General features: G+C 36.9%; 1 protein-coding gene across 1 annotated transcript in view; it reads left to right on the top strand.

Moving 5' to 3' along the window:
* Window positions 1–23,570, top strand: part of Mettl3 (methyltransferase like 3) — a 144,217-nt gene that overhangs the window by 27,098 nt on the left and 93,549 nt on the right. The window contains exon 4 of the mRNA XM_067149938.2: window positions 23,102–23,354. Within this exon, the coding sequence (XP_067006039.2) occupies window positions 23,102–23,354 (253 nt within the window). The remainder of the gene's footprint in view (window positions 1–23,101; window positions 23,355–23,570) is intronic.

The raw sequence follows: 23,570 nt of genomic DNA, 5'->3' as shown, positions 1-23,570 counted from the left end.
TTAAACTCACTCCCCAGAGGAGACAACAAAAGCAAGCCCTTACAACTAAAAGAAAAATAGATCTTACCCAGCTAATCAACAACAAAAATTACCAGAAAGCAACTGAAAAAAAAAAAATCACAGATAAACTTGAAGGCTTAGCACACAACCTTAAACAAATTGCAGAAGACCTGGCTCCAATTAAACCACGTAAAAAACACCAATGGTGGAACAGTGAATGTGATGAAACAGTCGAGAAGAGACATCAGGCATTGCTATTACATCAGTCCCAAAAAAAAAAACAACAGAAATATCCTATCAAAAGCTAGTAAAACAGAGAAAAGAAACTACCCAAGTCTTAAGAAGAATAAAAAGACAACATCATAAGGACACCCTGCAGTTAATTGAAGAACAATTCAATAAAACTCAATCAAGGGATTACTACAAAACCTTCAGAAAGCAGCTCCAAAAATATGAACCCCCGATCCTACTGATGAAGATGGTAAGCTGGCCCGTAACAATAAAGACAATGCAGAAATTCTGGCTAAACATTTCAACAAGCTTTTAAATTGTGAGGAACCTACAGAACTCCTTCATTTGGACACCAACACCCCGATAAAAACATCACCAGAGAACATCAATCCCCCCACAATAAAGGAAGTCTAACAAGCTCTGAAAAAATTTGAAAACTACATAGCGCCAGGAGAAGATCAGACCTTTGCGGAAATCTGGAAATATGCAGGAACGTCAGCAAAAGTTGCCCTCCATCAATAACTTGTCTCTATCTGGATTAAAGAAGAACTACCAGAACACTGGACAACAGCCCTCATTCATCCACTGCACAAAAAAGGAGACAAAACCAACCCTAATAACTACAGGGGAATCTCGCTCCTAGACATAACATACAAAATATTTTCAATAATCATCCTTAGTAGGATAAGTTTACAACTTGAGAAAGAACTAGGAGAATATCAAGGAGGTTTCAGATCCTGGAGGAGCTGTCCTGATCAGATCATGAGTCTTAAGTTGATAATGGACTATAACAGGAGAAGAAACAGAGATATGGTGATAACATTTGTAGGTTTCAAGAAAGCTTATGATTGCATCCATAGAGAATCTCTGTTTAAAATTTTAAGACACCTTGGACTACACCCCAAATTAATAAACATGATAAAATTGACTCTCACCAACACCAAATCTAAAGTGAAGTTTAGGGGTGAAACATCAGAGACATTTGATATTAAAACTGGAGTACAGCAGGGAGATGGGCTCTCACCACTCTTATTTAACTGTGCTCTAGAAATAGTAATGAGGGAATGGTTTAGGAAATGTCCCCCCAAAATAAAGATTGGCCCAAAAGTCAAAACAAATTGCCTGGGTTTTGCTGACGATTTAGCATTACTAGCAGTGGACATAAAAGAAGCAAAAACCCAGATATCAGAACTTCAAAACATTGTAAATAAAATTGGTCTCAAAATATCATTTGAAAAAACAGAAATTATGCCCCAAAAACCAACACAGCTAAAAGAAGTCACCATAAATGGTAATAAAATCAAAATAGTAACTCAATTTAAATATCTTGGAGAAGTAATAACACACAACCTAAATGAAAAATCTCAATCCAAATAAGAACAAATAGATTAGCTAAAGCACAAAAATTAACATGGGATATCTACAAAAAGAAATGTCTATCATTAAATACAAAAATAAAACACTACAACACAGTTATAAAACTGGAAGCTACATATGCAGCAGGAACACTCTTTTTACCTGAATAAAATTGAAAATTGAAAGGAGGATTGGAAGAACCTGCATTAACAAAAAATACCAGAAAGATGGACAGTGGCGGTTAATACCTAACAAAGTCGTGTACAAAGAGCTAGAACCCATTACAGATACTATGCGTAAGAGGAGACTGGGATTCTTTGGACATATCATGAGGATGCAGGATTCGAGACTTCTGAAACAACTAGTACAACACAATCTCGTCTCAAAAAATACCACAACAGGATGTAAATGGATCAGAGAAGTAAGAGAGGATCTGAAGGAAATAGGCCTTACAACAGAAGACACCACAAATAAGATAAAATTGAATACAAAACTCAAGAATACAAACCTCCGCTTTACCCTTACACAAAACAAACCAACAACATGCACATTTTCAACTGAGGAAAGGGCACGATGATCGTAGCGTCTGAAGAAGTACTGGGAGGACTGCAACGCCCGAACAATCCCTTCAAAGAGACCTGAACGACGTACTGACTAAAGTGATCCTATGTGGTCATAAAAGAAGAAGATATGCTGATGCATCAGCTTAGCTTAACAGTTACCCATGATAAACACATGTTTGAAGTATATTAATATTAAATGAATTTAAAATTTAACACAGAAAAAGGAAGTGTTGGATTGTAAATCGAGGGCTTTTGTCCACAACCCAGTGGAAAATGTCATCCCACCAAACCGCATATTAATGAAGAAACCCGACATATCACCATTAACACAGAACACAGCAAATACGGACCATAAAGTCACCACAGCAGACACGCCCCGAAAATAAAAATACAATTAATAAATTAATCACCAAAACATAATTTACAGGATAGAACTAGTTCATATAACATCACCGAGACCCAAAAAACAAACACACAGATTCAGAAGGAAACAAGTCATAATAATCTTCACGGAGCAATCCACAAGATGCTCTTAGCGTGCCGGCGGCAATTCATAATATCTCCAATAATTATAAATATAATAATAATAGGTTACGTAACCGTCAGGCACGAAAGATAACACAACAATGATAATCAGGAGCGATAAGATAAGGACCAGGGTCCATATCTTTCGCACTAGGAGTATCCAAGCCCTCTATTAAAATGAACACGTTTCAATGGCATTGTTGACCAACGTTAACATAAATGCGGGTTTACAAAAAAATTAGAACAAGGATCTCATTAAAAACCCACAATAGGGATGAAAATACACTAACTAAACCCAAATAAATATTCCCAGAGAGAGAAAATTGTTTTTAAAATAACGAAAATAATAATAATAATAATAGTAATAATAATGAACTTCAAAACAAATTAGAAACTAGTGTAAGTGTAGTGTTAGTTCGAACACGGGCAAATGAAATGCCAGAACACACAGAAAGATGTACAAAAAATATTAGATGAGAATCATGACAAAATCACACGCAGGAATGTGTACCAAACACACCACAACAGCAAAATTTTAAAAATATTCAAAATAGGAACAGCACACGCAACAAACAAAGGCCATAATCACACGCAAAAATACAAGAAACAAATAAACCAAAGGGAAAATCACTTTCAAACAAGGCGGAGGAGAATTTTGAAATTACCTAGGCAATACTGGCATACTTCGTTACAAACAGAACACACAGAAAACATGACGCCTTACCACCAAACTAAAATATATATTTAAATCATAATGGACACACGCACCAGCATACACAAACGTACACAAGAAAAAAGTATGAGCACAAGGAAATGATTAAAAGTAATAAACTTCATTGTTAGGTTACGTATTGAGTTGAGACTATGCTTAAAGTAAATACAAAATTTTAATATTCCACCTTCTCAATACTAAAAAATCATTTGATGTTTTTGTAAAAAAGGAAATGATAACGGCGTACTTACTTTAATCCATATATGCCTAGGTAAGGCAACCGTGTTCCGAACTATCACTACAACTCCCCAGTAAGGAATAAACTTTACATATTCACCTTCTTACAACTACATATTTACACTAGAAGAACTATGGAACAAAATTACACATTAAAAAAAACCACAATTCCCCAGGTGGGAAGGTTTTCGGGCATTACCCTATACCAGTCTGCAGACACATAATATTGGCAGCGGTAATATAAGCCATTGCACCGAGACGTCTGTCTTCAAACACCTTCAAGTGTAGAACAGTGCACTTCCAAGTTCTACACTAGGAGCGACACAGACTAGACCGATACTCGCCCTGGTGGGCGCTGTCTAAACACACACTGTAGTAGCAATGTAGTCTCATAGATGGCGTAAGAATATGTGTAGCCGTCCGCAATGCAATAATATCCTTAGAGATAATAACACACAATATAACCATGTGACTAAAGGTTCACTTCTCCACATATAGACAGAGTAGATGACCAGTAGGCAAAGAGTTCACAGTGCTTAGGCACAATTTATCAGAGTCCACCAGATACAAAAGTTTTATACATCCAATGCTTCAACTATAGTAGAATTCTAGTCTCATATAATCGTGGTAATATCACAGCTCCGTGCAATCACTAGGCCGTAAATGCAAGGTCCATATCAGAATGAAATAATTCACCAAATTACAAGTGCCGTTGAGAGACACAATATATGTCACGTAGACGGTTGATTGTCCAAAGTATATGACATAACTAGCGTATTTTGATGAATAATGCTTCAGGTACCTCACTTTCTATTTCTTGATTTCGGATAAGTTGTTTCTACTGGTTTGAAATTTACATTTAAAGCTTGAAATTTACATTTAAAGCTTGAAATTTACACTGGAGAAAAGAAACATTACATTACTAAGACTGGAAACCATCCCCACGAGCTAGTTTTCAAAGACTATCACATGGTTATACTGAATCTGCCATTACCTTGAGCTGGTAGACCTCCCGAAGATGGTTTGTTTTACATGTGTGAATTTAATGATTATCAGGTCAAACAAACCTAATAAAGTGGTTCTTTGTTAAATGGAACACTCAGTACACCTTCAGCTGTCCATTCAGATTTCCATGCTGGGACGTATGGAAAGAAAAAATTCTCATAAATAAGCTTCAAAGTGCACTGCAAATAGAATATAGTTAAGCTAATGTAATGTACAGTAGAGCACGCATAAGGTCCTTCCCTTTCAAATCAATTTGATCCCCTTTTACACATTTCGTGAAACACTGTTTGAACCTCTTGCATATTAGAGTGCCCTGGCTCTTCGAGACAGTGAAAAATTAAAAAAAATCAAAGCTCTTATATAAAACACCCCACAACATAATTTGTGAAAGAAGTATAAGGATTCCGCTTTGTAGTGCGACAATAACAGCAAAAAATCAACCTTCTGTTTTTTTCCCTCTGATTAGTGTTAATAGAGGTGGTTGCTGAGTTGAACTTCCTCTTAAAACAATAATCACCACCACCACTCATGGTGAGATTGTATCTGTCACAAAAAGCAGTGGTGAGAGGGCTGATCCTGATGTACTCCAGTTCTCACAGGGAGCTCCCAGAGAAATCAGCAACACACCTCATTCTGCTACAAGCATTGTCATAAAGCATACAGACGCAGTTGATAAGCAGCTCTGGGCAACACAAACCTGATGAGCTGATTGGGAATACGATCAAACGCTTTTTCTAGGTTAAAGAATGCCAGGTGTAATGGCTTACTTTTTCTCGACATTTCTTCAGAAGATGCAGGCTGCGAAGGTTGCATCTGAAGTACTGACTCCCTTTACAAAACCATACTGATTGATGCCTATTGTGATAGTATCTGTAAGGCGCTGGTCAAGAATCCACTCAATGATTTTGAGAATTTGAGTTTTGATCAGTTTTACCCCTATGTGAGGGTGATAGCCATATTATATTGTGCCCGAATAATGGTTTTGCTCTCTTAGTTCAAAATCAATAGTTGCGTTAATGCTAATATTCCTCTTTGACACCAGTTGTTTTTCTTATTTATACATGTTTTCTAAGAAAAAAATATTTCTTAATTTCTTTTCTTTTATTCATCATACTTCTCAAAATATTAACCTGTTAAACATTTCTGACAAGCACAGTTGAACAGAGAATAGATGGAACAACTAAAAAACAAATTTTCAAAAAGATTTAATTCAGATTAATCATCATCAATGAATGCTTGCAAATTTGATACAGTTTTGGATATCTTAAATGGTATAACTAAGTTATTCAAATTAAAACTAGCTAATATTAGGCAAGTACTTAATTTTAAAGAAATGATCACAATGTTTTGTGAATTGAAAAACAAAACAAAAAATAAGAAACAGCTAAAGTTGAACAATGCTGTTTTCTTCTACGGCTGTACTTGGAATTCACTGACACCCAAGAAAATATATCGACCATGCATAAGGTCCCTCCCTTTCAACTCAGTTTGATCCCCTTTTACACATTTCATAGTCACTGCACAAGCTAGATCTCCGATGTTAAAAGCACCGTTGCTGTAAGGTGTCATTCAGCGTTGTGTTTGGCACAGCATATTTTTTGGAGGCCTCCTGAATGCTTTACCTTCCAACCCTTGCATATTGGACTGCAGTTTCCAGGTATACTGAATTTTCTTATAATGTCACGGCATGATTGGTTTTACCCTACCGAGCTCGATAGCTGCAGTCGCTTAAGTGCAGCCAGTGTCCAGTATTCGGGAGATAGTAGGTTCTAACCCCACTGTCGGCAGCCCTGAAAATGGTTTTTCGTGGTTTCCCATTTTCACACCAGGCAAATGCTGGGGCTGTACCTTAATTAAGGCCACGGCCGCTTCCTTCCCACTCCTAGCCCTTACCTGTCTCATCGTCGCCATAAGACGTATATGTGTCGGTGCGACGTAAAGCAACTAGCAAAAAAAAAAAAAGTTTTACCCTACAAAATTAAATGTTTACATATCCACTCTTTTATATCTCGAAACAGCTTACTTATAAATATTAATTATTTTGCAATATCATTTTATAGTCCTACTTACATACTGAGATAAAGATTTACTGCTAAATCACATTGTTCATACCGCACACTACGTTTCTTTCCCAACCTCAGTAATTCAAGTGAAATTTTTATCTCGGTAACAGTGCTTCTGTTAGCTTGTAAATAGCACTTGTTCCAGCATTGTTGGTTTGGTGGTGTGTGCCACAAATGTATCAATGTCTTGCAAACTTGTGTTGCGCGAAAGTGCATGAAATTTTAAAATGTATGATGATGATGATGATGATTGGTTTTACCCATTCTGCGCTTTTTTTTTTTTTTTTTTTTTTTTAACTGATCTTGTATAAAGGTGCCCATACATTTGAGAGTAAATACTGGCGAGAACCTCTCGATAGCAGTTACTTGCCAGTGGACACAGTGCCGAGCGCTCGCAACTCTCTGAGAGCTAACTTGTCTCAACTTGCTCGCTAGTTGACATGTGCTCCCTGGCCCTCTCGGAGATTAGCTCTCCAGATACATACTGTGTTTGAATTGTGCCGAAGCTATCGAGAGCTTGGTTCTATTTAAAATTTTAAGATGATTAAAAATTGGTAACCGGAGGAAACAAAACTGTTAATTGACATGTATGAAAGTTGAGAAATTTTGTGGAATGTGAAATGTACTAATTACCGCGACAGAGTGAAGAAACATAAAACTTAAGAGAAATTAGGAGTGAAGTTTTTATGTTACAGAATTGATGTTCAAAGGAAACTTCACAATTTAAGGAATCAGGTAAGACTGTTTAATAAAGTTGCATTAAGAGTAAATTGTTAGTTTACATTCTATTATAATCACATCAATTTGTATGAAAATAAATATAATAATTGTAGCCTGGTCAATATTATAATAACAAGTATATGATATGTATATACAATATATAAATTAGTCAATAAAGTGATGCTCTCTATTGTTTAAGGTATCTCAAGAATTGAATAAATTGAAAAGCAGTAGCCGGACAGTTCACATTTACCGAAGTAGTTGGCCTTATTTCAATGCTCTGAAGTTTGTCATCTCAGGATTTATTCCCTGTTCAACACAGTCTAATTTGGTAAGTTCATATTCTCAGTTCCATCTTCAACACAAGTTCATTATTCTCTGTTGTGGATTGCGATGTGGCTATACTGCCAACCCACTTCACCCTCAGTAGTCATAAAATAGTTTTTGAATTCATCTCTCACATCCTTTTCTGAAGTTGTATAGTTATTTCTTTTGCCTCGTTCCAGCAGAAAAAGTGTATTTCCAGAGTTCTGTTCATCACGCCGAAGTCCAGATATCACATTTCGACTTACCACATTTTCTGAATCAGTCATTCCATTTCCTAAATAGGTTGACTCGTTTGGGTTCAGTAGGAAATTTTAAAGGGCACATAATGACGACACAGCATCTGTAATTGTATTCGGATCCAAGAGCAAAGGTTTTCTGAGTACTTGAAATCTGTTTTCTAAAATCCTGAAACTGTTTTCCACAGTTCTACATGCCCTTGACAGGTGATAATTAAAAATTTGGTTGGGTGCTGGTTGATCACGAAAGGGATAAGATTTCAACAGATATGTTTTCAATGCAAATGCATCATCACCAGCAAGACAGTATGGCACTGGCATATTTCTTCCTGGAAGTGGTTCAGAATGAGGTTCCAATTTATCGAACAAACTGCTGTTAGAAAGTACACCTCCATCAGAAATTTGGCCATTACAACCAATGTCTTTGTAAATAAATTTGTAATTAGTAACTGCAATTGCCAACAAAACAATACTGTGCATTCCTTTGTAGTTGTAAAACAGACTCCCACTGTTATTAGGAGATTGTATAACTACATGCTTCCCGTACAAGGCACCCAGGAACGAGGGAAATTCCATCGTCTTTCAAAGTCTTCTGCTATTTTAAGCCATTCATCCATGTTTTGTGGAAACTGTAATGATCGAATAATAATCTGCTTAGTCAGTGAATAACTAGGAAGATGTATTAATTAATTATTGTTGTAATATTTGATAAAAGTAGATATTAGTAGTAGTAATAATAATAATAATAATAATAAACAATAACAGTTGATTTTATTGTTTTCTTATTAGGTCTGTTTTTTAATTTGGTATTTTGTTATTTAATTTTAGGTAGACAGTTCTTCAAATTCTGACATAGACATACCAAAGGAAGGAGAAGTTTTTGAAACTTCGGAAAAGCCCTGCGAAAATGAGGAGACTGCTCTGAGTGTAGTAGAAAGGTAAAAAACTTCAAAGTCACCTAAAAGGAAACGTGAGGAAGAAGATGACTGCATTAGATGTACTAGCGAAGGAAACACCAGACGAATACAACAAATTTGGGAAATGTTGCTTTAGAATTATGCACTCTTTGAAATGAGTATGTTAGAAGGAAGTTGAAAGATGTAATAAGGAAAGCCATAGTTCGTGCGGAGGATGAGGATGAAGAAGCAATGTGTTCATTCTCTTCAGTGAGTGCCAGCAACAGCACTTCACCAGGATACAGTGATTTTCTCTCATCTCCTCCTGCATTACCACAGACTTCTCAGTTGAATTCGGCAAGAGATTGTATTAATACTTTTAATTTGGCAGATCTGTAATGCAAAATTATGTACACTATATTTCTTTCCTTCCTGTATGTTGTGAAAATTTATATACAGTATGCCTAAAATTGTTCTTTTTGGTTGAATTATCAGTTTGCTTTACTAGAACTTGTCTAATTACTTTCATAAATAATTAAGATTAAATAAGGATATTCTTTCAGCAGAAGTGATTTCTTTACCTGTAAGTATTTTCCCTCAAGGGCATTGTAGATAGTGGGAGCAACTTCTTTTACTGTTCCTCCTATTGTACGGAAGATTGCTAAACGAACACCTTTTTTCTTTAGAATTTTTCTTACAGAGAATAATCACAGCTGCTGTAACTTGTCTGTAATAGTAAGAATAAATTGATACAATATATCAAGTAAATGATATTACATAAGTCTGGGGACTAGTTTCAGACACTTATTGGCCATCTTCAGCCAAATAAATTTGACAGATTATGTGATAACTAAAACATACGTATAACAGACAATGTTACAAAAATAATTATAACGTTAAATTACATGTAATAACAAGATTTATGGTTATGATCTTCTTATCATGATAATATGATGCCTTAAAGTTCACTTAGGACCTCAAGCGAAGAAGTAAATTTGGAAATGATAGCCAGAATTAGGAATGAATAAACAAACAGAAAAGAAATTAAAAAGGAAAAAAGTTATTTATGAGACTCTCCTCTAATGTCTGATGTAGAACAATCTGGAAGATGGCCTGCCTGCTTCTTCCTGAACATTAAGGAAGGAGGATGAAAAGAGACTGGAAGCATTTGTGAGGTACAGTAGTTATGGAATAGAATGGTAAGGATATCCTGGGTGGAAAATTTATGAAATGAGGGGGGGTTATTGAATAGCTGGGGAAACTATTAAATGCTATCCAAACAAGGAAGAGGAACTGACTACAAAGAGTGTGTTTGCAGATTGGCACCCTAGAAGGAATGGTGAGTGAAAGGAGAGAAATAAGATGGAGAATGTAGCAGCTGGTGGACAGTGTCAAGATAACCGAAACCTAGCAGCAAACGAAGATGGTGGCTAAAGACAGGACTGCATGGAGAGTTGCTGTGTGAAGACCTGCATGAGGGCAGAACACAATAAATACCTTATTTACCCTAATATGTATGTTGGGTATTCAGCCCGAAGGCTGGTTTGATCCTCCACAGTTCCGTCAATAGCTGCCTAGATAGCCTAGGCGTCACTGAAGAGGCATACTAGGGAAGTCAGGAGTGAGGTAGTTTCCGTTGTTCTCCTCTACCCTAATATAAGAAACAATAGTTTTTCCCCGAATACAAAATCACCTATACACCCATTCAGGGTCAAAGTTTTTACGTTGCCTGGACTATTTATGGACACATCAAGAAGTTGGAGGATCGAGTATGTGAATGAAGGCGCTTGAGTTGAAACGGCAACTCCTCAGAACAGGTGGCAGATCTGCAAAGAGATTTCGAACTGTTGCATGAGAATGATGAAGAGAGCAAGGCTCTCGTGGCATAGAACAAGGCTAGTAAAGTGTCTTCCCACAGCATATGCTGAAGAACTTGTTGCATTTCAGCATCATGCCATTAAATTTAGAAAAGAACATGGTAAACGAGATTGGTAGTGCTGACCAGATTGCCTGTCTATTTTGACATGCTGTCCAGTATGACAGTCAATCACCACTGATCTGCATTTATGGCAGTTGCCCAGGAGGCAAATTCCCTATTTGTTGCTTACCTAGGTTTTTTTTTTCTTAAATAATTGCAAAGAATTGGTAAATTATTCCAATCCCTAACCCCCCTTCCTATACACAAATATTTGACCCAGTTTGACCTCGTGGATTCCAACTTTATCTTCATATTATCATCTGTCCTACTTTTAAACACACCACTCAAATTTATTAGTCTACTAATGTCATTCCACACCATTTCTCCACTGACAGTTTGGAACATACCACTTAGTCGAACAGTTCATCTCCTTTCCCCCAAGTCCTCTCATCTCAAACTTTGCTAGTTTTTCATAATGCTGCTCTTTTGTCGGAAATCATTCAGAACAAATCAAGCTGCTTTTCGTTGGATATCTTCCAGTTCTCGAATCAAGTAATCCTGGTGAAGGTGCCATACACTGGAACCATACTTTAACTGCAGTCTTACCGATTTCAATAGCTGCAGTCGCTTAAGTGCGGCCAGCATTCAGTAAATAGTGGGTTTGAATCCCACTGTCGGCAACCTTGAAGATGGCTTCCCGTGGTTTCCCATTTTCACACCAGGCAAATGCTGGTGCTGTACCTTAATTAAAGCAACAGCCGCTTCCTTCCCATTCCTAGCCCTTTCCTGTCCCATTTTCGCCATAAGACCTATCTGTGTCGGTGCGACGTAAAGTAACTTTAAAAAAACCTGCTGTCTTACCACAGACTTATGCCCTGTCCTTTACATCCTTACTAAAACCCCTAATTACCCTCATAATCACGTGCTGACATCTGTACCCTTTATTTACAATCCCATTTATGTGATTACCCAATGAAGATCTTTCCTTATATTAATGCCTGGGCATTTATAGTGATCCCCATAAGAAACTTTCACCCCCCTCAATGCACTGACTAAAACTGAGGGGACTTTTTGTATTAGTGAAACTCACTACTTGACTTTTAACCCATTATCATCATACCATTGCCTGCTATCCATCTCACAACATAGTCGAGGTCTTTTGGCAGTTACTCATAATCTTGTAACTTATTTATTACTCTCTACAGTAAACATCATCTGCGAAAAGCCTTACCTCTGATCCCAGTTCTTTACTCATATCATTTATACTGTATAAGAAAACGTAAAGATGAATAATTCTACCCTTTAGGACCTCCCCCCCTGCTGCCCCTCTTAATCATTACAGGATCAGATAATGCTTCAACTACTCTAATTCTCCGAGTTCTGTTTTCTAGAAATATAGCCACCCATTCAGTCACACTTTTGTCTAGTCCAATTGCACTCATTTTTGCCAATCGCCTCCCATGATCTACCCTATCAGATGCCTTATATAGGTCAATCATGACACAGTCCATTTGACCTGAATCTAAGATATCTGCTATATCTTGCTGGAATCCTACAAGTTGAGCATCAGTGGAATAACTTTTCCTAAACCCAAACTGCCTCCTATTGAACCAGTTATTAAATTTGCAAATATGTCTAATATAATCAGAAAGAATGCTTTCCCAAAGCGTACATGCAACACATGTCAAACTGACTGGCCTGTTATTTTTGGCTTTAGGTTGATCACCTTTTCCTTTATACACAGAGGCTACTATAGCAACCCTCCTTTCATTCAGTATAGCTCCTTCATGCAAACAGTAATCAAATAATTACTTCAAATATGTAATATATCCCAACCCATTATCTTTAGTGTATCACCAGAAATGTCAGTTCCAGCTGCTTTTCTAGTTTTCAACTTTTGTATCTTATTATAAATGTCATTGTTATCATAGGTAAATTTCAGAACTTCATTAGTATTAGTCACCTCCTCTTTCTGGACATTATTCATTGTAAACAACAATCTTTACATACTGCTGACTGAATACTTCTGCCTTCTGTAGTTCCTCACAGACACACTTGCCTCGTTCATTAATAATTCCTGAAATGTCCTTCCTGGAAGCTGTTTCTGCCTTAAAGTACCAGTATATACACTTCCATTTTTCACAAAAATTTTGTATGACTGCCAGTTATGCTTGCCACCATGTTATCCTTAGCTGACTTCTTCACTAGATTCAGTTTCCTACTAAGTTCCTTCAATTTCACCTGACTTCCACAACCATGTCTAAGTTTTATTTCTTTCCAACCTGCACCTCCTTCTTAGTCTCTTTACATCTCTGTTACAGTATAGTAAGGTAAGGGTCATTCTGCCTGAAGGCAGGTCCGAACCTCCGCAGAGGTGTTCCTGGGTGAGTCTGTACTATTCTTTACCAGTTTTAAAGTACATACCTGTTGTCACATTCCTCAGCAATTGCTTTAGACCTATGCCACAGTCTGTTTACATTGTTATTTATCATTTTCCACATATCATAATTTTTTCTTTTCACTAAAATTTTTAAAAATTCCCTCATGTTGTCTTATCTGCCATACTGTACTGCCTAATAGTGCTACTTTTACGACCTTCCTTTTTATCACATTTATTTTTTAACTATGACAAAAACAGCTTTGTTATCATTAATACCATCTATTACTTCAGTTTCTCTATAGGGCTCATCTGGTTTTACCAGCATCACACATAGAATATTCTTCCTTTTATTGGTTCCGTCATTTTCTGATTCAGCTGTCCTTCCCATATTAAGCTTTTCGCTACTGAATTCTCACATAGGCTGGTGCGACCACTGTGCTGGATTTTTTCAGCCAACAACCTCATCGAAGGTTATCGCCAATTTAAACATAAAATACAAGCAGTAACTACAGAATAATATTTTGAGATGATATTTTAACTCACCAGTTTGTTCCTACAGTGTTGGAGATGGTTCATGTTTGGGATCCAGGGTTCGATTCCTGATGATGTGTTGAAAATTTCATCCGTTAGGAAGATGCTTAGAAATTTTCATTTGCATTATGGGCTATGTCTACTATATTTATACACAATACCAAACCATACATACGATTAACAGCAAAAAGATTAAATTAAACACACAATATTGATAAATGTAGGGCGGAACTTGTCATAAAATTAGCATCAACTGTCTGTTTATAAAATCTGTTTGCTTCGTCCGCTACCCTCGCCGATGTCTGTTCATTCACAAATACCCAGAAATAATCCATGTCAGGGCATTCAGGGGTCAAATTATTAGTATTATTTGAAATAGCTAAGTTTATTTTATTACATACTATCCACTTCATTCCGTATCGATATTGTAATCAAATAAGAATTAAATAAAAACTTTTCCACCTAAGTATCGATAGCTAAGTTTGGCGCTTGAAATGCATGCACCTTCGGCGTAAACTCGTTGTCCAACCACGTGGGCGGGCCTAGGTCAGTGTTATTTCTTCCTCTCTCTGGCAGCAAATCATCAGCTCTATCAACATTATTATCACTTCCTATCACTTCACTGATATCCTCAATATCAGTAAAGTCACGGTCTCCGAAAACTGTCAAAGTAGTTAGTGGGACGTAAAGCAAATAGCATTATTAAAGTCACGGTCGAAATCCATATCAGGCTTAATCTCCCCTAAAAGTGTAAGATTTCTTCTGGAAGCATCTTACATTCATATGTGGCAGCCATCATTCAAATACGATGTTTACAACTGTGACAAAAGAGAAACCTTTACCTGCAGAACTACTCTTGGAAAAAATATATATACTTAGCTTAAAATGTGACTAATAGATGGCAGAGGCATATGACACACAGTTATAAGGCAGATCGAGTATATTCGACCGCAGTACCGCCGGCGCAAAGTCCGGCTCGAGTTTACTCAATCGCAGCACTGGCGGACCATTTCAAGCAGCTTTCTGTCCTTCGTATTACCATTCCAATTGGCGTTTGATAAATTGATATCACCTGCTACAATCACGTTCCTTTCAGTATCGTTTCCCACATAACTGATTTTCTTATCAAATAATTCTGGGTCTGTATACTCCAAAAACATCAAGTTGCCTATTTTTTTATTTTTTTTATTTGCTGTTTGCTTTACGTTGCACCGACACAGATAGGTCTTATGGCAACGATGGGAGAGGAAAGGCCTAGGAATGGGAATGAAGCGGCCGTGACCTTAATTAAGGTACAGCCTGGTATGAAAATGGGAAACCACGGAAAACCATCTTCTGGGCTGCCGACAGTTCAATTCGAACCCACTATCTCCCGGATGAGAGCTCACAGCTGCGCGCCCCTAACCGCATGGCCAACTCGCCCGGTCCTATTATCTTCAGAGATGAGCCTTGCATCTAGAATTTCATGTTTGTCATCATTAACTTTTTCGTAGCTTACAAATTCTTCTTTCACCAGAATGAATTCTTCCCCTCTTACCATTCCTATTCTATCTCTACGAATTGTTGTGTTAGAGGATCTGAAGAGAGAAATGGATGGACTAAAACTAGATGTAGTTTGTAAAAGTAAGTATGTTGGTAGGAAGAGCAAGATTTTTTGTTTACCGAGCTCAATAGCTGCAGTCGCTTAATTGCAGGCCAGTATCCAGTATTCGGGAGATCGTGGGTTCGAACCCCACTGTCGGCAGCCCTGAAGATGGTTTTCCGTGGTTTCCCATTTTCACACCAGGCAAATGCTGGGGCTGTACCTTAATTAAGGCCACGGCCGCTTCCTTCCCACTCCTAGCCCTTCCCTGTCCCATCGTCGCCATAAGACCTATCTGTGTCGGTGCGACGTAAAGCAAATAACAAAAAAAAAAAAAAAAAGATTTTTTGTCAGGCAACTAAACAATTATCAACACAAAAAAAAAGAGAAGGTAATGCCATAGGAGAATTCGGACTGGGATGAAGGAATGAAAAAGGTAGTCGGCTAGTTGAATCTGCACTGATCATAATATAGTCTTTGCAACTTGGTTCAAACGCCACAAACAATGGCTGTACAAGTGGACAAGACTTGGAGACACAGGAAGGTACCAAATAGACTTCATTATGATTAGTCAAAGATTCAGAAACCAGGTGTTGATTTGCAAGACATTCCCAGGAGCAGATGTGGACTCAGACTACAACATGGTGGTCATGAAATGTCATCTGAAGTTGAAGAAATTGAAGAAAGGAGGGAATGCAAGAAGACGGGATCTAGATAAGTTGAAAAAAAAAAGAGTGTGAGGGATTGTTTCACTTGTTGCTTGTTGTTTTAAGGGGCCTAACATTGAAGGTCATCGGCGCTGGGATTGTTTCAAGGAACATGTTGCACAAGGACTAAATGAAAAGGCTGAACAAAACACAATAAATGAATGAGATCAGTAAAACTGCTGAAGAAAAATTAGGAAGAAAGGCAAGATCTAGTAAGAATCGGTAGATAACTTGATCTAGTAAGAATCAGTGGATAACTTGGAAATATTAGACCTGATTAATGAACAGAAAAATAAAAGACTGCAAAAAATTAGGAGGGAAGAGAGGAATATAGGCGATTAAAGAATGAAGTAGATAGAAAGTGCACATCAGCTAAGGAAGAATGGCTAAAAGAGAAGTGCAAGGATGTTGAAGGTTGTATGGTTATAAGAAAGTAGATGCTGCATATATAAAATTCAAGGAAACCTTTGGAGAAAGGAAAACTAGGTGTATGCATATTAAGAGCTCAGATGAAAAACTACTTTGAGGGAAAGAAGACTAGGTAGAGGCAGGAACTTTTTAAACACTTGTATCAGAGGAAAGAAGTAGATGATAAGGTTCTAGAACAAGAATAGACTGTTGATACTGATGAAATGGGAGACCCATTTTTGAGGTCAGATTTGAACAGAGCTTTGAAATATCTAAATAGGAAAAAAGTAACTGAAATTGATGACATAGGAGAAACCGGCATAGGGAGATTATTCCATTTGGTGTATAAGATGTATGGTATAGGGGGAGTGCCATCCGATTTTTGGCAGAATGTTGTTATACCTATTCTCAAGAAATCAATTGCTGACAAGTGTGAAAACTGCGCACCATTAGTTTAGTATCCCACGCTTGCAAATTTTTAACACGTATTGTTTACAGAAGAATGGAAAGACAAGTTGAAGGTGAGTTGGGAGAAGATCAGTTTGGCTTCAGAAGTAATGTAGGAACACGTGAAGTAATCCAGACTTTATATGTCTGATCTTGAAGGATCAAATTACGAAAGACAAGCCTACATACGTGGCATTTGTAGATCTAGAAAATTAATTCAGTAATGTTAATTTGATATTATGAAGGTAATCGGGATCAGATACTGAGAGAGAAGAATTGTTTACACTGTGTACAAAAATCAGTCTGCTGTGATAATAATTGGAGGCTATGAAAAAGAGGCTGTAATCTGGAAAGGAGTGAGACAAGGCTACTATTTGTCCCCTCTTCTTTTCAGTGTTTACATAGAACAGGCAATAAAGGAAATCAATCAAAGAGGAATTTGGAAAAGGAATCACAGTCCAAGGACAGAAAATCAAAACTCTGATTTTTACCAATGGTATTGTTATTCTTTCTGAGTCTGCAGAAGTTATGGAGATATTGATGAATGGTATGGACACAGTATTTGAGAAGGAGTACAAGATGAAAATAAATACATTCAATACAAAAGTAGTGGGGAGCAGTCAAACAAAGTCAGGTGATGCAGGCAATATTAGATTAGGAAATGAAGTCTTAAAGGAATTAGATGAATATTGTTACTGGGCTAATAGAATAACTAATGATGGCAGTAGTAAGGGGTACATTAAGTGCAGACTAGCGCAAGCAAGGAAGGCCTTTGTTAAGAAAAGAAATTTGCTTACTTCGAATATTGATATAGGAATTAGAAGGATGTTTTTGAAGACTTTCATCTGGAGCATGGCAGTGTATGGAAATGAAACCTGGATTATAACTAGCTCAGAAAGAAAGAGAACAGAAGCTTTTGAAATATGGTGTAACAGAAGATTGCTGAACATAAAATGGGTAGATCAAATCAGAAATAAAGAGATTCTGAATCAAATTGGTGAGGAAAGAACGATTTGGCAAAATTTGACCAGAAGAAGAGACAGAATGATAGGGCACATTTAACCCTCTTGGAGCCAGGAGCCGATCTGGTCGGCCACTCACTAGCAGCTGGAAGAGGCCAGAGCTCCGCTTGACTCTACTACTGTAAAGTGCCAGGCCGTTTTTAGTAGAATTACGTGCATTTTAACATTCGCGTATATCTACCGGTGTATGTCAAATACCGACAAGAAATTTTCTACACGTCGACTACATAAAATAAGCAACTGATTTAGAGTGATGTAAAGAATTAAAAAGTATTATTGTTGATATTATGTTTGTTGATAACATTTACTTTTAGGAAGAGAAAAACATTTTCGCACTTTCTCTCTCAATATCTACTTTGAAAATATCATCTACGATACAAAAGAATATACGTGATAATGTAGAATTTATTTCTAAATATAATTCTCTAAAATAATTACTTTGAACGGGAAAAATAAAAATATAAAAAATTCAAATTCAAACGTATGTCACTAATGAAAATAAGACAATTTTACTCACCGATAAAATTTATGTATATATCGATGTATGGCAAACACTTAAGATAAATTTTATATGTGTGGACTAGATTGTATAAAAATAGTTCTGAGTTATTAAAAAGTAAAAAATAATGTTTGAGATTATAGTTTTTATTTTATCGGAAATCCCTTTTTCTAGTTTTCTGTTCCAGTATCTATTTTTTTAAAAATTTTACAATACAATACAATGTGCGTAATTAAAACATCTATGGCACTAAAGCCCTGATGGGCCTTGGTCTACTAAGCGACCGCTGCTCAGTCTGAAGACCTGCAGCTTATGAGGTGACGCATGATCAGTGAGACGAATTCTCTCGTTCATTATTCATGGTTTTCTAGACCAATCACTTAGGGTCACTTAGTTTGACTGGACCTCTAACCAATACTCAGTCCCAAGTAAAAATCGTTCACCTGTCCGGGAATCGAACCCATGACCTCTGAGTGAGAGGCAGGCACACTACACTTGACCCGCGGGGACCGGCATTTACGTATGATAGATAATTCATTTATGAACAGAATAATTGCTCTGAATGAGAAAAAGAAAAACAAAAATATGTAAATTCAAATTTATTATGTCACTGGTAAAAAGAAGGAAAATGACAAAATTAATTTACTCACCAAAAATTTTTGAGAAGAAGACTCGTCACCGCTATATAATGTTGTTCAAAATTTGAGACGACTGTTGAAGCACTTAAAAACAAACACCTCTTCTTTAGCTGTGGTGATCCCGGGGGCGTGTCTGGTATAATTTCATCACTACTCTCTGAACTAAATTCACTATCGCTATCCAATAAATCATCCGCATTCACTTCGCATTGTTCCAAATATTCCATTAAATTATTGTCATCAATACCTGCTGAAAATATATCACGTGAACCACTTGCCATTCTGCTGTCAAGAATCCACTCACTGCAAGGAGCAATCTTGTATTGACCGGTTAGCGGTATTTCTAAACACAGGAAACAACTCTTGTGAAAGCTAGAACACCATCTTAGAAATTCCAAAGCAAGGTCAGGCACACAATAACTTGTAGCCCCTTTTATTACAGGTTGTCACAAAAGTATGCACGTCACTACAGGCGACCACAAAATTATGTATATCATAGCATTTCCAGCCGGCCGATGTAATCGGCTCTGACAACTTCCAACCGGATATTTAAAGGCTGATCTCATCGGCTCTGGCAATTTAAAGAGCGGGTGCTCGCAGTACCGCCTGGCTCCAAGAGAGTTAAGAGACACAGGACTTGCTCAGGTAGTTTTTGAGGGAAGTGTGGGTGGTAAAATCACAACACAAATTGCTGGCTAGCATATTTTTCCTTGTCTGTGTATGGAATGTTGGAGATGAAATGTCTCTCTTTTAGCCTATCGCTAAAGCTGAAATCAATATCACTGCCATTGTCTAGTACACCTTCAACAAAATACGTTGTAATTTCTGTGCCACTAACACTCAACTTTGCAAACCACTCGCCTTGACTTGTTGAAGCCATAGTTACGAGTGATAGTGATCCAACCTAAATATTCAAGGCATATTTGTATAATAGCATGAGCGTAGATCTGTATATTTATTTTTGTAATCTGATGTGCTGTTTATAGGTCTGCATCTTTATTACATGATAAGCACATGCGTCAGACAGCATCTGCCTGCACTTGTAAATTTGTAACGAGAGCAAGCTAGCTTGCGTATCTAATTCAGAATGACGAAATAACATTGCTGACATTAAACTCTATATAGGTTTGTTCCGTAAGGCAAGTGGAAATGTTTGGGCATGCAGCTTGAACAGTCTGAAATCAAATTTATAACTACTGTTCGCATTTTCTTGCAACTAACAAAAGAAGAAAAATAAACTTCTTATATAAAACTATATAAATAATATCTCAATATTGACGTAGTAAGCCTGTATCTACATAAGTACGTAGAGAAAACATTCACAGGGGAAAGTTTAGCGTAGCTGAGTTAGAGTGAAAATAATTATGGTGGTTGTTTCAGGTGGTTAGCACTTAATTGAAGTTTTAAATTGCTACTGAACATTAACCGTGACTCTTAATGTACTGTAAATAGTTCTAAATTTTAATTGGACTTGTTATCTCATAACTAATCTAGAATTATTTTTGTCTGAAGAGAATTGCTTCACTGTCAGAACATTCAAAACTTAAAAGAAGTGTGCACATACACGTCACCCTTCCCTTTAAAATAAGATTGTATTGAATATACTTGAATATATGTCTGTTTTTCTCTTCTAGGTGCTTATTGTGTTGTTTATTTTACCTCTCACACTATTCTTCTTTACACCTCTTTAGATGGGGATTAACATTCATGGAAGAATTGTTTGGTTTATGGGCAACTGCTTGACCTTGGAACCTCATTCCTCTGAACTCTCGGCACAATCATAATGCTGGCTGGCTGCTGAACTCTCAGGTGATTGTTTCACTCGATGCTCAACAATTTTCACGTAGCATCTTTTTCAAATTTCAAATCCCTGCATGCCACTAAATGTGGTTTACTCAGCCATAGTTGTTCTGTGGTTGTGCCTTAACATTTTCCTTTGTGCTACTAGATTATCAACAGTCAATTTTTACCAAAGGAGTTGACTGTGCGGTTCGGGGCATGTAGCTGTGAGCTTGAGCTTTGGATTCAAACTTCATTGTCGGCAGCTCTGAAGATGGTTTTTCCATGGTTTCCCATTTTCACTCCAGCAAAATGATGGGGCTGAACCTTGCAGTAATTAAGGGTGCGGTCACTTCCCTCCCAGTCCTGGTTAACTGTGTCCTATCCCATCATCACCAAAAGACCTATCTGAGTTCATGCGCTGTAAAGAATCCAACCAACAGTCAATTTGGGCTACTTCAGGAGGAGTGAAATGTCCCCAACTGATTTGTTTCTGATGTAACAATGAATAACTAGTCCATGTTGGATGTCACGGGCTATTTTGACTCACTAATCCTCTAATTAATCAGTAACAGCATTATGTCTCCTTTTATGCTGGTAAGTGTAGTTTTACTGATATCTAGGCTTGAGTTTGCTGTAACAGGGGGACATATAATTTTGATTTTAAAAATATACAGTATTTGATACCTTATTTTCCCAAAAGTTAGAAATTCATAAAAACAAAAGTAATGGTTAATATTTCATAGAGCTAGTAGACACTCTATCATTAACTCATTAATTGACATGGTTTTCATTTGGGGAACTTTTTTGTTGCATAAATTTTGAAGCAATCTATAGATTGGCATTGTCGGTTTGTTATCCATAATTTTGTTCAAACCTATGCATGAGGTGTTTGTTGAATTGTTAAATGTATTGGTAGCGGAGTGTTACTTAAGTTGACAGATGTCAAGTCTACTGTTTTACGTCTGCTAACGACATGTCCAGTTTTTCAGACTTCACAGTGCTTATGTCCACGTTTTTTTGTCTAGGGCTATAATGTTTACAGGCATTTGTGTCCACATTTATGATGTCCATAATCTATGTGCCCGTCAGGAAGTTGTAAAATTTAAGAAACGAGATTTCCACTTCCGGAGGTGCATATGGCCCTGAGGTTCACTCAGCCTACACCAAAAATGAGTATCAGGTTAATTCCTGGGGACAAAGGTGGCCGAGCATAGAGCTAACCACTCTACCCCATCAAGTGGCAATGTTACGAATAGAGGAAACCTTTACCTTCCACCCCTCCAAGGCCTGTATGGAGATGATTTTGCTTTGCTATAATCTATGCGCAGGGGCCTAAAGCTACCGAAATACCTTCATTTTATGTCTATGAAAGTTTTATTTAATAATGATTCATTGTTTTTTTTAGACAGATTATGTTATACTTTGGATAAAGAAGGAAATTAAGTATAGCTGCTGATTAATTTTAAGTTACACAAACTATCAAAATTTTTGTTTTCAGTGGTGAATTCTTCAGGTTAATCCTTCAACTAGTAAGACATGCCTCTCAGATTCTTTCAGTTTCACCTCTTTCTCTATAGGCAACCTAATTTTGAATCATTTGCTCAGCTTGTCCCAATTTTAAAGTAAACTTATACCAATTTTTCACAAGATGGCAAAATACCAATTGGAACTTAACGGCATACAGTTAATAGACTCAATTAAACTATTATTACACATAATGGATATTGAAAAGATGTGGACTTTAAGTTAAATGTATATTTTGGTAGTACTTTACTTAATTATAATGGAGATATAATGTCCAGTATTTTTATGGACATGATTCCAGATAGACTATTTGAAAAGTAGATATATTGTCCATGGATTTATCATCCTGGAACCATTTTCATAGAAAGCACACATGTTTTTCAGGATTTCTTAATCTCTTTTCTTTAGGTATATATAATCATTATATAGACAGTTTGTAATATCAGGATATTATTTCCTATAGTCTACAGTATATATGATACCTAATAGCATTTTATTTTATATTTCTGTGGAGGGTATTTTAAGATGTATCCCCATTTGGGGCTCATAATAGATAATAGTTATTTAAAATGTATACTGGGTGTTATTTCTTCCACTTACTGGATGCTTTAAGAAACTTAGGAAACAGTTTAAATTTCAGGATTTTCCTTTACAGTTGATGAGTTCATATTTTAGAAAAAAATACCCCAGGTTTCTTTTGATGAGTGAAGAGTATAAGTACTGTATATACTGTAATAGTGCTCTGGAATCTACATCAGATCAGTGAGCAGTGTGTTTCATCTTTATTTGTAGTGTGAAGGAATGCAACAAAGAACTGGAAGTGGTTCAGGCAGAACACACCAAACTGGTTGCTATGGTGCATGATTTTGATGGACAGCATGCAGATCAACCTGTTGAAGATGGACTGAAGCGAAGAGCAGATGGGGGTGATGCAGAGGGAGAATCTGCACCCAAAGCAGCTAGGGTTGCTAATACAGACAGGGATGATAAAACTGACATGAAAAAGAAGAAGGAAAAGAAGGATCCTAAAGCTGCCGATATCATGGTAAAGTACCTCTTCTGACTTAGTAGCCAAAAGTGAATGTGAATTGTATGGTTATCACTTATTTTGACTGTGGTTGAAGACAGAAGGCTGATGATATTTCTTTGTTTTCATTTCCTCGTCATATGAGCTGTATAACTTAATTGGTTAGGGACTCGCTGTGCTCAAGTGTGCAAGATTGATTCCCAGTACAGCTGGTGGCCATTTAAATTTATGTTA

The sequence above is a fragment of the Anabrus simplex genome, chromosome 6, assembly GCF_040414725.1.
Source record: "Anabrus simplex isolate iqAnaSimp1 chromosome 6, ASM4041472v1, whole genome shotgun sequence".
Lineage (NCBI taxonomy): Eukaryota > Metazoa > Arthropoda > Insecta > Orthoptera > Tettigoniidae > Anabrus > Anabrus simplex.
This window is presented reverse-complemented; position numbering and strand designations above follow the sequence as displayed.